At 44.3% G+C, this 16,394-nt stretch overlaps 1 protein-coding gene across 1 annotated transcript; it reads right to left on the bottom strand.

Annotated features, from left to right (window-relative positions):
* Positions 1-952: 952 nt before the first annotated feature.
* On the bottom strand, positions 953-16,187 carry atp6v0a2a (ATPase H+ transporting V0 subunit a2a). The gene is made up of 20 exons (XM_060050083.1): positions 15,477-16,187; positions 15,093-15,171; positions 14,800-14,897; positions 11,126-11,263; positions 10,582-10,682; positions 10,328-10,454; positions 6,612-6,694; positions 6,218-6,311; positions 5,765-5,977; positions 5,521-5,671; positions 4,952-5,091; positions 4,715-4,872; positions 4,542-4,632; positions 4,333-4,451; positions 3,734-3,944; positions 3,335-3,454; positions 3,117-3,239; positions 2,869-2,986; positions 2,401-2,572; positions 953-1,996 (listed from the first exon to the last, which is right to left on the bottom strand). Exons 1-20 carry the CDS (start codon positions 15,585-15,587, stop codon positions 1,894-1,896), a joined length of 2,550 nt encoding a protein of 849 aa, XP_059906066.1. The 5' UTR covers positions 15,588-16,187; the 3' UTR covers positions 953-1,893.
* Positions 16,188-16,394: the final 207 nt, after the last annotated feature.

The following is a 16,394-nucleotide window of genomic DNA, read 5'->3' as shown; positions in this document are numbered from 1 at the left end:
ATCGAGGCAGCCATAGGAGGCAGCTAGCTTGCACTAGTACTTAGTGGGCTTTGGAAAAAGCAGTTCCCCTAGCGGTATTTATAATGTGACAAGCACTTTTAATAAATTAGAGTTTTTGAACAAAAAATCCAAAAGTGACGCCATAAATAAGTGAATAAAGAATGGGGAGGGGGGGGACAGCAATGACGTACATATGCATATAGGTCTTCACTGTCAGGGGCTGTCAGCCAATAGAAAACGTGGAATGTCACCTTAACGATAGGCTTTCAATCAGGGATGTATGATGTCACATCATATATCCCAAATCAAATTGAAGCACTAAAAAACAGACCACTATTGCAATGCAGCAACTAACAATTATTAATTAATCTTGATTAACTGATTAATCGAACCTACTATTATTCTTCAAGGATTATTTCACGACAGAACATTTAAAATACATAGAATATTAAAAGATTTGTAGGATTTTTAACTTCTACGATTTCTGAACTTGGGTATGTATCAATCGAAGTCTGGGTTATCTGTAGAATATTGTTGACACTGGCGCAGACAAAAGTTTTGAACAATTTGCAGGTTTCTAACCTTTGAGAATAACCATTAATCAAATGTTCAAAAGCTTGGTTAACATGGAAATGCACAGCATTTCTGCAGCAGTTTTGTGAAATGTGGACGATATATCAAATGTTTAGGTTGGGCAATTATCTTCAAGGTTCTGAAAATGATGGACCAGTACGTGGCCTTTTTAAATTAAAATTGTCAACGCGCTTAGCTTTTCAACTATAGAGGAAACTGCCGTTATTCGGGTTAATAAATGCTTGTTTAATGCAGGTTTCATGCACCTTGTTAAGGCAACTCATATTGTGCTATGGTTTTGCTTGCATTCCATTTTCTAATGTATTTCCCAAAATGTGCCAACAGCTGCTCAGAACAGAAATCATACAATCAAGCAAGATGAAATAACTTATTTTATAATTTTGCGCTAATGCTTTATTTGCTGGCATATATCTCAAAAGTAACACATTAAAATGGTTAAAATATGATTATTCTCATACAGGAAACACGATTTAAATAAATATACCAAATGAGTAGTGTGATAATAAAAGGATGGCCTTCTGGCCATTTCCTCGCAAGCATTACCGGGGGCTTTAAAATATGCTTAAAACCTTTAAATAAGTTATCAGTAATAAGTAGCTGTTAAACAGTTAAAAGTATTTTCATTTGGCATCATCACAGTCAGTGAAGACTTTATTTTGTACAATCATCTCTGCATTATTTAAAAAGTGCTCTATGGCAATATGCTTTCACAAAACGTTACGTTGTAATACGTTGACATATTGACCAGTGTAGCTGATGGCTCCCTACAGCTGGTCAGTGTAGGGACCCCAGCAGGGATCTCTGTGAATAACACCAATCCGTTTGGCACTAAAAATGCTTGGTGTGATCTTCTGTGCATTTTGTTTACATTCTTATTTTTTCACTTCACATTGCAATGGATTATTATTCACCTTAAAAGACAATGTCATAAATAATACAAACAGCACGAGGAGAATAGCAGGTTTCAATTTGCCAAATAGCAGGAAAATGTGTTGCCTCTAGTTATGTCTCATTTCCAAAAACTAAAATAGAAAACCAATGTAATAGATTGAGATGTGTGAAGCCCCCTGAGCCAAACCGGGGGTCTGCTGAAAATAGTGGCGTTAACGTAAGCCAGGTAGTGCAGCCGGGATGTCGGGGAGGTGTCATGGTAATAAAAAGCTGCTACGACAGTGGGTTTCAGTCCATAGTAAATGTTGTCATTATCACAGTGGGAATTGTTCCAGCGTTCAGCATGGTTCCGGGACACCGGTCGTCCCCGCCGCTCTCATAGAGGACATCGGACGTGTTTAGGTTTGCCTACATCAGGCCGTCTTGCTCAAAAATGGACGGCATGAGGGAGAAGTCAAACGGGATGAACTTGACACCCGTACCGCGGTAAAATTTGTTCTGGAACTCAACCCTGGGAAGGAAAAGGTATCGTGAGAATGTTTCTGAAACAATTGGAAAAAATATTTTTGTGTATCTAGAGCTACTCTGGTAGAAACGGTATCCCCCAGGGATTAATGAAGTCCAGGTCCAGTCCTTACCCTACCCACTGAATCTGGATATAAAATAATACATTAATAAATAAAATGGAAGTACACATAAAGAATGAGTGTAAATGCTCTTTCTCGAGCCAGTAAGTGCGTGACTGATTCAGTGCGTGACTGAGTGGGTGCACAATTGAGTGAGAGTGTGTGACTGAGTGAGCGAGTGTGTGGCTGAGTGAGGGACTGACTGAGTGAGCGGGTGAGCGAGTGTGTGGCTGAGTGAGGGAGTGACTGAGTGAGCGGGCGAGCGAGGGTGTGGCTGAGTGAGACCCACCAGTGGAGGCGCAGGGCGTGCAGGAAGGCGGAGAGGCCCTCCATCACTAGGAGGATGGACACGGTGAGCGTGGCGAAGAGCCCAAACACCGGCACTAGCGCTATCACGCCCAGCTTGGAGGTGAACCTCAGGCCCAGACGCATCACCATGCCCCACAGGACCTCCGACAGCTCTGAAACAGGGCGTCCAAATGGGTTCTCCATGAGTGACTTACAGAGGATTCTGATCATTAAGGAGCAAGGTCCCGACAGGTAGACTTCAGACACTTGGAATCAAACCCAGAACCTTTCAGTTCGGGGTCAAACAGCCTAACCACTAGACTGTCCACACACACGCACACGTTGATTGAAGCATGCGTGTCCAAACACACAAAACCAAGGAGAAAAAAGGAGGCCTGACCGACTGAAAGACGAAACTGAACACATTGGCGCTGTAACTGTACAGCCCCCCACTAGTGATTGTACTTACGAGCGTGGGCCAAGCTCAGAGCCCAAAGACGCAGGTATGAGGCAGTGTTGGAAATACAGCCCAGGCAGTACTCTATGGTATGGATGGACTGGTGGAGAATCACGTCAGCAAAGTCAAACTAGAAGACAAAAGTAGAAACAAGGAGTCAGTGAAGACATTAGAAGCCCAACTCCATGGACACAGACCCTAACCCTCAAGACATTCGAGTTGTGTTGCCAGGTGGCCGGTAGAAGTCCGCAGGTGCTGACCTGTTTGGGTGTGGCGGCGGCCTCTCTGCTAGGCAGCTCCTCTATTCCCTCCTCTTCATCTTCGTCATATTGTGGCGTCGGGGCGCCGTCTTCCTCGCTTGCACGTCTCACCCTTTCATAGCCCTGCGATGGGAGGGGGGGGGAGCCATGTCATCGGTGTTCCCATGCGGGCACACAGCATAAGCTCACTCCCATGCGGGCACACAGCATAAGCTCACCCTGTGTCTCCTCAGCCCTTTCCCACCGCGGTACAGCCAGTAGAAGAAGAGCGGTTTCCCTAGCAACAGCACGGGAACCGACATCACGGCAACGCACACCAGGAAGACCTGTAGCCCTTTCTATAGGAGACACATAAACACTCACTTTGAACTGAACGCACAGATTATGTCCCTTCCCGCTCCCTTCCTATGTTTCTCTACCATCAAAATGATAACGCAGTGTGGATTATTGGGATTGACAGGAAAGACCAATTCCTAAAATTGTTATTTTAATATTCTTGTGTTTCTTCTGTATTTCTTAAATTACAGCCCTTACAATCGTACCTACAGCACCGTTGACAAACACACCACAGCACACTACTCTGTCGACAGAGGACCCTTCGACCGAGCGACGCCTACCTGTCCCGGGTAGAGAGGACTGACGTCGGCGTCCTGCATGAGGAACATGTTGATGAAGTGGATGAGGATGCTGGGAGCCGTGCGAGAGTCCGGGGCCCCGAAGGCCAGCCACTTGTAGAGGATCATGAACACCAGGTAGCCAAAGAGACACAGCAGGAAGAGCAGCTCAGGGAGGAACACCAGGTACACGTTGTAGCGCTGCCGGAAGTGTCTGCAGGGCGGACACAAGAGATAGAGGAGATAAGGGTCTTCAGGACAGACACCAGAGATAGAGATGAACTTCTACAGGACAGAGACCAGAGATAGAGGAGATGAGCGTCTACAGGAGGGACACACGAGATAGAGGAGATAGAGGAGATAAGGGTCTACAGGACAGTCCCCAGAGATAGAGGAGATAAGCATCTACAGGACAGAGACCAGAGATAGAGGAGATAAGTGTCTATATAACAGACCCCAGAGATAGAGGAGATAAGGGTCTACGGGACAGAGACCAGAGATAGAGGAGATAAGTGTCTACGGGACAGAGACCAGAGATAGAGGAGATAAGGGTCTACGGGACAGAGACCAGAGATAGAGGAGATAAGCGTCCTCATACTCACAAGTGGTTGAAAACACTGAGCACCACTCCGAAGGTCATGTGCACGACCCCGATTATGACGGACATCTTCATCTTGTAGGAGTTCAGGAAGGACAAACGATTCACCGCCATGTTCCAAATCTGGTCAAATATTGGGAAGAAACATTTATCAAAGATAGTTGGTAACAGTAAGTCAACGTTACGTGATAGGACGGGAGATGTTGGACTCACGGGGTCAATGCCAAACGGGTAGGGCCCGATAAACACGCCACTGATGTTGGGATCCAGAGTGAGCAGACTGTTGGACTGGAGGCTTTCGTTCCTGCAACACGTCGGAAAACATTCAGAGATAGCGTCTGCATTAACATCTGTGTCTGGGTGCTCCACGTGTGGCCGTCACTCACGTCCACTGGTGGCTGGTGAACATGGCCTTGACGCTCCACCCCGAGCCGAAGATGTTGAGGGACTTGGAGAAGCAGTCGTTGTAGATGAGGCCGGTGTACACCGAGAACAACCCCATCAGGAGAATGATGTAGCGGCCCGCAAAGAACGTGTTCCAGATCTGTCAAGAGATTGATTAAATACGGATATAGATCTCACGATGCACGTTTGTGTGAATGGGATCTCCAGTAGGTTCCTACTTCGTTATCGGAGCGTTTCTTCTTCTGGTTCTTCTCCGTCAGCACCATCCACAGGGCGAAGAGGGTCATGACCAGCCCGTGGCCAAGGTCCCCGAACATCACCGCGAACAGGAAGGGGAAGGTGATGATCGTGTACGGAGCTGCCAATCAGAGAAAGGGATTAGGGATACACGTTCTGCTCTGCTCGTCTGAACTCAAGGCCGATTGGTCAGAGTTGCGGGGCTGTTGACAATGAGAATAATTGAAATCCCTTTTAGCTTGTTTCATTGTCAATCAAATGTGTCAAGCATGTGGCCCCTTGGACAGTCATCAATGAGAGCAGAGTTAGGGAGGGCAATGACACCATCAAATATAGACCAATTATGTACACACGGTCATCCTAATATCTTGATCAATTATAATCGATCTGTAAATGATACACACAGTAACACCCTTATCCATCTACAATCACAGGCCAGTTATAGATAGCTGATCCTCTATCAACAGCAGGTCGTTTAATAACATAAATACAGATAATAAATTCCTGAGCTCCTAGAGACACCTGTGTGTGTGTGTGTGTGTGTGTTTACCTGGGCTGGCCTCTCTGTAGTCCCCCACACCGTAGGCCTCCACGATGCTCTGGAACCCGCAGGTGAACTTGTTGGTCCTCAGCATGGTGGGGGGCGTGTCATTGCTCGGGATGCGGTTGACAAACGACGGCACCGTGGCCTCCCCTTTCCTCTGGGAGCACGGCAAAAGATATGCAACATGAACTTCACGTCATCCGGTGAAGTGGGGTGTGTGAGTGAGCGTCGTTGAAGGCTCTGCGCTCACCGAGCCTTCCTCCAGCGCCCCCCGCAGGTTGGCCAGGTCACTGACGGGACACCACACCTCGGCGATCAGACACTTGTTGGTGACGTCGAAGCTGCACAGGTTGAGGATGTGGTAGATGGCCTTCATCTTCTTCACCTGCACCACCCAGGAGAAGGCCGACTCCGAGGACTTCTGCAGAACCTGCCTCAGGTAGTCCTCAGTGCGATGCAGCACCTGCACACAACCGTTACAGTTTATTATTTACTAGACTTTATTATGATTCTATGCTAGGACATAGTATTTAACCTTTTTTATTATGAATCTATACTATGACATAGTATTCAACCTTTTTATTCAGAATCTTTAAAATGACATAGTATTAACTGTTGTTGCCAGGCTCAGGGATACATATAGAACACACATGGGATCGAAACCCAGATCCCTTCAGCCCCTTTCGGTTTGTGGAAGTCCTACATTGTTGAGATCTTGGATGCGTGTCCTAAGGCTGTCCATCACGTCCGCCCCCTCTTCATCATTCTCCGGGTGGGGGTACAGATGACAGTGGTAGCTGAGGAGAGAAGAAGACCACGTATTGACACGTTTTGAGACCAACTACATCATGTCTTAGATGTATTGCATCATGGTTTTACATGTGATGAATACTTCATGTGTTAGATGTATTGCATCATGTTTTTACACGTTATAAATAAAAAATGTACATGTACTATATCTACAACATAATATTTAACATTTACCACACCATGTATTAACATGTAATAAATACATGTTGTACATGTAGTGCATCATGTTGGGCTTTGGCAACGCATCAAAGAAGAATCTGTTAATATCTTTAAAAAGGTAGACTCACCAATCACAGATCTTCTGAACCTTCTGCCCAATCTGGTCGCCCCAGAAGGAGATTAGAAACACTACACTTTTGTTGATCTCACCCTAAAATAAAAATAATATGAGGTTGTAAAAGGAGGTGCCATTGTAACTACTCCAGACCCACTTCTCTAATAAGGTTTGACTCATGTGACCAATGTAGGCCAGGCAGCCACCGTGTTCCACTTTAAAGCGGTTAGAAGGCGCCACTGTAGAATGGAACGGCAGCACAATACATCAGATTAAGCCTCTTTAACAAATGCAAGGAATCACATTATGAAGACACTGTCTTAATTACACTTAAAGGCCGTGTTGCAGGGTTTCTTTTCCAACGAATTTGTGCAATTTACTTGTTGGAAATAAAGATTTAAACTGTTATCCATTGTATTTAATGTTGTTAGGTATCACTAAACGGAATGTAATACGAAAAAGTAGGTACTATTTTAGCGGTTTGCTATTGAATCTCATTTCCCCCCAGAATGCATTGCATGACGTCATGTTTGGGAGACACGGACAAAAGCCGCATTGAGACCCTTGAGAGTAGAGACTAGTAAGGGAGTGTTCAGCAGATTATACAGATACATAGATATTATCTATAGTTAGTATATGCTACATCTGAACCTCCTAAAATGGCGCAATTTGATTGGTTTTCTATCTCGGGATATTCATCACAAAATGTCCGCTAATAAAAAACAAATACATTTGTGTATGTGTTCAATGTACATCTGTCTGGTCGTATTTGCGGTAGATTGATGGTTAAATAATGTCACACCCCGATCGGTCATACTTGCATGCACTCATTTGCAAGTGCACTGATTGCGTGTCCGATAGGCTATACCTGCCATTTATTCAGTTGATTGCCCTTCTAAGTGCGCCAGATTGGTGCCAATTATTGTCGTGTTTGCATTGTAATGCACAACTTTGCCCCTCCTTGTTATGAATCAACGTGCATCCAAACAACTTTAGCCAATGCAGCCTCCTGTGTTGCTTTAAAATATATAGCATATCAGATTATCAAAAAACATTAAGTGTCATGTAGGCTAAATACTAATTGTCTTGCATCAATGAAATATTGTAATGTTACAGGCCTACTGCAAAATGTATATGGGTATTGCGCAACAATTGGGAGATGGGGACCCCCGAATATTGACGGGTATTTCACACACTGGCTAAAATAAAGCTTCGAAATAGAGACTAGGCAGAGATGTTGTTACTGGAGCTAGTCGGCTACCATCAAAACGTGCGATAACTAATCGGAAATCTGATTACAACGTCGGGGGTACGATTTAATTAGGGATTATCTGGGGGGGGATTTCACAGGTGGGACTGGCAAGGTAGCTCATTATGCCTTCTATTTCTAGATCTTCTGACTAAGTTTACCGGTACTTATCTGAACAACATAATCGCTGTAACTAGATATAAAGAAAACGTTGACTTTCACTCGGTGCTATTCACTGACAGTAAAAATAAATAAAAGTGTCATTATTGTATGCACTGCTGTTCATTGACTAGCTCCAGCGCTCGTTGCTGCGTTGCTAAATGATAGCAACTCTCCACTCATTCTCCTCTGACCATGCATTTAATTGGCTTTGACCGCCATCAGTTATCGGCAATTCCTCATTCGCCCTCTCACATCTGACAGGTTCGAAATTATACTGCTGTGGGCCATCATACATGTTATTTGTGGTTACATGCCACCTCTTAGACGCCATAGTTCTAGTACTAGTTTGAGGCTACCTTCCACCACGTTTCCCCAACGTGACGTCATAGCCGAATGGCGTTAGAAAACACCCGTTACTGCCAAAAACGACAAAAACTTTGGGCTTTAAAAGGTGCCATGGCATGAAAATCTCACTTTGAGGTTTTCTAACATAAATATGAGTTCCCCAAGCCTGCCTATGGTCCCCAAGTGGCTAAAACTTGCGTTCGGTGTAATACGAGAACTGTTGCTCTGCTCGCCTTTGAAAAAAACGGAGGCTCAAGCGCGCTGACTTGGAATGTGGTTTCCTATGTCGTCACACTGCAGTAAGCTCCTCCCCTTACTCTGCCTGGCCTGCCCAGAGACTTGGCCCGCCAATGAGACACGACCGTGTGAGCGCCACATATATATATGTGTGTGTGTGTGTGTGTGTGTGTGTGTGTGTGTGTGTGTGTGTGTGTGTGTGTGTGTGTGTGTGTGTGTGTGTGTGTGTGTGTGTGTGTGTGTGTGTGTGTGTGTGTGTGTGTGTGTGTGTGTGTGTGTGAATACACACACTGTAACGCAAGTGTTTCTTGTCGGTTCTCTGACGTCTCTTGTTTTGCACAACGAGACTGCAGTGGGGGTTATCTCAGCCATGGTTGAGAAGGAATTGGGGGAAATTAACTTTGGCTTTGACTCCCTGAAGTACATGAACTGCGACATGCCGCCGGTTCCCGCGAGGCACCACCGCCGCGAAGCACCACCGCCCGGCAGCGGGCAGCGGGCAGCTGGCAGCAGGCAGCACGCGGTTCAGTCTACTTCAGATTGATGTGAAAGTGGAAGAACCAGAGACGTTGCAGAACCCGACGAAGTCGTTTGTGATTCATAATATCGTCTGGAGGCGCACACAGCTTTTGGCACTGATAATATGTATTATATGATATCTATGTATTATATGCTATTAGTTAGATATAGAGCTCCAGGACTGTAACGCAAGTGTTGTACACTTCCTTGTTATTTGGATAACCGTTCTGCTTTTGGTGTTATGGTGCATAACACGTCAGACTCTCGTCTCTGGTATTTCTACAACGAGTGTGGGTACGGTACGTAGTGGGGGTTATCTCAGCCAAGGTTGAGAATGAATTGGGGGAAAGGAACTTTGGCTTTGACTCCCTCAAGAACATGAATCACGACATGGAGGAGAAAGGGATTGTTGGCGGCGAATGTCTCCCGCTTGAGCCCCGCTTCCTGCTGCCGAGGGACCACCGCCTCGGCGCTGCAGGAGGCTGCAGGAGGCGGAGGTGCCTAAGCGCTGCCCGGCAACAATCCCTTTCTCCTCCTTGTCGCGGTTCAGTCTACTTCACATTGATGTGGACGTGGAAGAACCAGGAACATCGGAGAACCCAACGCGGGTTGAGATTCATAATATCGGCTCACACAGCTTTTGGCCGTGATAATATATATTATATGATATAGATATCTATGTAGGCTATATGATATTATTTAGCTATAGAGCTCCAGGACTCCCATGTGTTCTAGAATATTTACAGAACACGGCTAAAGGCTGTGTGCGCCTCGCCATTGCGATACATCCACTGTAAACAGAGCGCATGGTACCGTGGCTGCAAGCTGCTCAGGGCCACACCCCCACCCTCCTCCTTGACCCGCCTCGCTCCTCCTCATTTGCATTATAGCTACAGACACCAAAACAGCGCATTTGGGGGAAGCTCAATGTGCGACTAGCTTGGAGTGGCTGTAACTCTGCTCCACGGCTGAATTTCGGGAACGTCTTTGAATACTGTTAGTGGCCCACTAATACCTATACTAAAGCATCCATAAAATAGCATGTCATGGCACCTTTAACACTATTTTGGAGACATTTTATAAATGATATACATATTTTGAGTGCTTTATGTACCCAATAATCAAAAATTCCGGTTAACCTGCACGTAGGCCTTTGAGCCCCTTGGGTAACAGATAAAAGACAACAAAGGAGCATTGTTCTGCACCGGTGAACTCACAGTGTCCAGGTCAGCCAGACTCTCGTCCACTTCTGTGTAGCTCAGGATGGTGTAGCCTTTACACACTCTCCACAGCATTCGCTCAAACGCCTCCACCTTGCCTCTATGGATCAGACCCGATACAAACCTACAAGCCATGGAGAGGTTTACAATTTAGGCAGGATTTCCAACGCCATTCGTTAATACGACACACCAGCAACTGGGCTGAGAGCCCTGGTGTGAAAGCTGTATATGTGGACGATGTTAAAGATCACCCCAGCTTGGCCCCCAGTCTCTGCATGCCGGTGCAGCCGGTCCCTGCTGGGTCAGTCTCCAGCGTGGGGAACTCTTCATACTGGGGCCCCAGGGCTTCGTGCTGTAGGCAAAGGAATGACGCGTTCATTTTTAAATGATTTTTTTTTTTTTTACAAATATATATATTTTTTTATAACAATGCATGTTGCAGATTGACTACTTTTTGTTAATGGAAAACCGTTGATAAATAAAAACGAGATTTTAAAGAAAAACAAATTTATGTAAATCAGTAGGATTACGCAAAGAGTGATCCGGGAGAATGCAAATTAGGTCTAACGAAAAACATTTTGTAACCCGCCAGAAAGTGTCCTTGCTAAGGGATATCCAAGTAGGCTTCGGAATGGCAATCTTATTATAATCCCTCATATATAATTCATTGCACGTTCGAATAATATTATAGAACAATAATTCTGGACAAGGACCAATGGCGAGAAATTATGCATATAGAATATAGTATCAACTAAGTGCATTCACAGGAGGAATGAGTCCCCCATTATCACTCACCCTGGAGCGGCTGTGGATGAAAGTGCGTGTGATCCTCAACATGTGTGTGTACTCGGTCAGCTCCAGGCGGTTCCTCTGAAGCTTCTCCTTGTTCCTCGCCACCTCGCTCAGCTCCATCTCCAACCTCTGGAGCTGCTCCTACAGGGGACATCATACGGTGACATCACAGTGACCACTAAAGACAACGCCATACAGTGAGCACTAGAGTTTACACCATACGGGGACCATTAGAGGTTACACCATACGGGGACCATTAGAGGTTACACCATACAGAGATCACTAGAGGTTACACCATACAGAGATCACTAGAGGTTACACCATACGGGGACCACTAGAGGTTACATCATACAGTGATCACTAGAGGTTACATCATACAGTGATCACTAGAGGTTACACCATACAGTGATCACTAGAGGTTACACCATACAGTGACCACTAGAGGTTACATCATACAGTGACCACTAGAGGTTACACCATACAGTGACCACTAGAGGTTACACCATACAGTGATCACTAGAGGTTACATCATACAGTGATCACTAGAGGTTACACCATACAGTGATCACTAGAGGTTACATCATACAGTGATCACTAGAGGTTACATCATACAGTGATCACTAGAGGTTACACCATACAGTGATCACTAGAGGTTACACCATACAGAGATCACTAGAGGTTACACCATACAGAGATCACTAGAGTTTACACCATACAGTGATCACTAGAGGTTACATCATACAGTGATCACTAGAGGTTACACCATACAGTGATCACTAGAGGTTACACCATACAGTGATCACTAGAGGTTACACCATACAGTGACCACTAGAGGTTACATCATACAGTCAGTGACCACTAGAGGTTACACCATACAGTAATCACTAGAGGTTACACCATACAGTGATCACTAGAGGTTACATCATACAGTGATCACTAGAGGTTACATCATACAGTGATCACTAGAGGTTACACCATACAGAGATCACTAGAGGTTACACCATACAGAGATCACTAGAGGTTACACCATACGGGGACCACTAGAGGTTACATCATACAGTGATCACTAGAGGTTACATCATACAGTGATCACTAGAGGTTACACCATACAGTGATCACTAGAGGTTACACCATACAGTGACCACTAGAGGTTACATCATACAGTGACCACTAGAGGTTACACCATACAGTGACCACTAGAGGTTACACCATACAGTGATCACTAGAGGTTACATCATACAGTGATCACTAGAGGTTACACCATACAGTGATCACTAGAGGTTACATCATACAGTGATCACTAGAGGTTACACCATACAGTGATCACTAGAGGTTACACCATACAGAGATCACTAGAGGTTACACCATACAGTGATCACTAGAGGTTACACCATACAGTGATCATTAGAGGTTACATCATACAGTGATCACTAGAGGTTACACCATACAGTGACCACTAGAGGTTACACCATACAGTGACCACTAGAGGTTACACCATACAGTGACCACTAGAGGTTACACCATACAGTGATCACTAGAGGTTACATCATACAGTGATCACTAGAGGTTACACCATACAGTGACCACTAGAGGTTACACTAACAGTAAGCACTAGAGGTTACACCATACAGTGACGACTAGAGGTTACTCTAACAGTGACCACTAGACCAGGGGTTTCCAACACGTCGATCGCGAGCTACCGGTAGCTCGCGGGCAGGTTTCATTAGCTCGCCTGATAGGTTGACCGACTGAGTTGTTAAAAAAATAATATAAATATATATTTTTATTATTATCATTATTTTATTTTTTTAAATGCACCTCATCTCACTTACGTTCACATATATGTCACATTGGTGTCCCATCCCCTCCAATTCAAAAAATAACAGGCCTATCAACTGCGAATAAAAAGCAAATGTATGAGTGACGTTGTATGCTCACTAAGCTAAAGTGAGGAGTTCGGTGGTGAAGACTGAAAGGACGCCACTCAGGATTTATTTTACTGTGCAAGGCCGACCCGAACTTTCCTAAAATTGTGAACTATCACTGCATCATTCACCAGCAGGCTATATGGGCCAAAGTCATGAGATTTGATCATGTCATGACACCTGTCATTAAGATCATCAACTCTATTCGTGCAAAGGCCAAGCAGCACAGAAGCTTCAAACTGCTCCTCCAGGAACTGTCTGCTGAATACGGTGATCTCCTCCTCCAAACTGAGGTGAGGTGGCTGAGCCGAGGAGAAATACTGCATCGCTTCTGCTCATTGCTGAAAGAAATCTAGGCTTTCATGGAGTCAAGAGAGGAGGCACTACACTTTTGTCTGATGCTGAGTGGCTGCTTGATCTTGCGTTCCTGACAGACATGACAGAGAAACTCAATCAGCTCAACACCCAGCTACAAGGTAAAGACCGAACAATTTCTGACATGATCAGTGCTGTTAAGGCTTTTAAAGCAAATCTGTCATTCTGCCTCCAGCAACTGAAAAACAAAAGTCTGCAACACTTCCCAACAGTAGTTAAGATGTTAGATAGCCATGCAGGGGCTGACTTTGTTTTGGATGTCAATAAATATTGTGACCTCATGTCAAAGCTAGGCCAGGAGTTTGAGGATAGGTTCAAGGATTTTGATAAGCTGGAGCCATGTGTGGCATTCATTGCCAACCCATTCATGGAGGTAGACATCACAGAGATTTCAGAAAAGATGGCTGAACTGTTCACTGTCAATCCTGTGGAGATGGAGATGGAGGTTATAAATCTCCAGAATCAGTTCAGTTTAAGTCTCAGCAACAGTCACAACATTTCTAGAGCCCTGTAGACCCAGCAAACTATAAGAACATTCACCAAGCAGCACTTAAAATTTCTGCTTTATTTGGTTCGACATACCTTTGTGAAGCTGCTTTTTCTGACATGAATGTCATTAAATCTAAATTCAGAACAAGACTGACCGATGAACATTTAAATGACTGTATTAGAGTGAACCTGAGTGCATACACTCCAGCACACACCTCTATGGTGGACTCCATGCAGTGCCAGTCATCTCACTAACTTTTAAAAAGAGTGAGTGTACTTATGTCCCATGTGTACAATAAGATGCTTGTAAGGTAGTGATAATGGACCTTGAACTTTGTGGCCTATAATAAGAGGTGTAAAATGTTAATGTTTCCTTTGACATTGATGTGAATTTTCAGAGATGTGAAAAAGTGTAATGTTTCCTTGGACCTTGATTTGAATTTTCAGTGATGTATATGAAAAAGTTAAATGTTTTTTGGACCTTTAATGTGGAATTATTTTTGATAAGCAATGGGTATTGCAATTTCACACGTGTACAAACAGAAGCTTAAGTCAGTTGATGTAAATAAATACAAGCGATGTGATGCAAGTAGCTCTCGGCCAATTAATTTTTTTCTAAGTAACTCTCAGTTGAAAAAAGGTTGGAGAGCCCTACACCCTACAAACAGAAGCTTAAGTCAGTTGATGTAAATAAATACAAGCGATGTGATGCAAGTAGCTCTCGGCCAATTAATTTTTTTCTAAGTAACTCTCAGTTGAAAAAAGGTTGGAGAGCCCTGCACTAGACGTTACACCATACAGTGAACACTTGGTGCTGTAGCCTACTATGATATCTAGGGGTCATTAGTGTAGACTACCCTGATCTAGGGGTCGTTCCGAGTAGCCTACCATTATCTCCAGTACTGCTTTAGGTGGAGGGGCGGCTGGACTCGCTTCCTCTTCTGGAACAGCGATACTAGCTTTACGAATCTCCCTCAAAAGGTATCCTGTCCAACAGAAAGATAACATTATGTTTATTATTATAACAGATTGATAAAAATATCTGATGAGGTACTATAGCATGCATGCAAATAGATATATATCCATACCAAACATGTATTTTCACAACAACTCGATTTTATAGGCAACAAATTAGCTGTTCTTTAGACATTTGTTTTACTTGATCCATCCTCTCATCTTACCCAGGATTCTCTCCATCTCCTCACACCTTTTAATTTCACTGACGAAGCGGCGCTGGAAGGAGCTGACGCTGGGATTCAGCTGAAATAAGTCGATATTATCAATAATACATGAATAGATTAGTCAGGCGGGGACAGTAAACCATAGCATGAATTGTAGCGTTAGCAGCTATTTTTAAAAAATGTAGTATGCCCAATTATCTCCCATTGGAGGACGAACTTTTACTTCGTTCATTATTTCGCTGCATCCGCCAATTAACACGTGCGCCCTGTCACAGACAAGTCAGGTGTTCGTTGCCGTTAAGGCACATGATGCTATTGTAGGAACCACCCAGTTGACCAGGCTTTATTGGTTTACAGTATTCTTTGTACAGTTCAGGTACTTACATCACGAAACTCCACGAGTCCCATCTCGCCGAGTTCACTTATGCAGTCGTATTCGGAGCCAGACTGCAGAAACAATTGGGCCAAGCACATCTCCTCACTTCTGAACACCATCTTATCTGCAGACAAACAACTTCACTCCCGGGCCTTAAAGTGGAGCTCTTCTACTCCGAAGACGAACGCTTTGTTGTCACAAATGCAAAGAGCTAGCTACATAATAACCTTATCACGAATTCAAATGTTTACACGTGAATCAATTAAATTGCCCGCGGATTAACTGAAGTCGATTAAATGATAAAAACCAAAGCTGTCTCGCGCGCGCAGACTAAACCTCGCTCCCGTACAGCCCATATGGGTTTACAATCTGTTTATTGTCTGCTGAACATAGTGAAAACAAAGCGAATCATCCCCGATGCACCTTCTCCATTGACCGAGCTCCGAGAAAGGCGTCATCATAAAGCACCTGTCTCCGGGACGGTAGGCCTACAACGCAGCCTGAATGAACCTCAGTAGTGTATATACCGAATGGCAAAAGCACAATACGCCGATATAAGTAAGTTGTAACGCGGAACTACAAATAGAGGCCTATCGCGTTACAATAAATATGGATAATTTGAAGACAGGCTGCGGCCTTCATTCGCTCTCCGCCGGCGGCAGAACGGACACAGATTGCGTCTGCGGGTTGCCAGATTTTTTCATTGTCTGTAAGTGTAGACGTGTGAGTGTGACTTTTTGAATAATAGCCTACAACTCCGCGAAAGATTTTTGTTAAGTAGGCGGCCTATATAGTCAACAGCACAATACATTTTAACCTACGGGACGTTGAAAGGTAGGCGTGTATTGAAATAAATAGCAGTTGCCTTTTTTATCCTTTGACGTTAAGCAATTTACACGTAAAATAAATCAATGCAAATCGAATAC

The sequence above is a fragment of the Gadus macrocephalus genome, chromosome 4, assembly GCF_031168955.1.
Source record: "Gadus macrocephalus chromosome 4, ASM3116895v1".
Lineage (NCBI taxonomy): Eukaryota > Metazoa > Chordata > Actinopteri > Gadiformes > Gadidae > Gadus > Gadus macrocephalus.
Note: the sequence above shows the minus strand (reverse complement) of the source record. Positions and strands in the feature narration are given on the sequence as shown.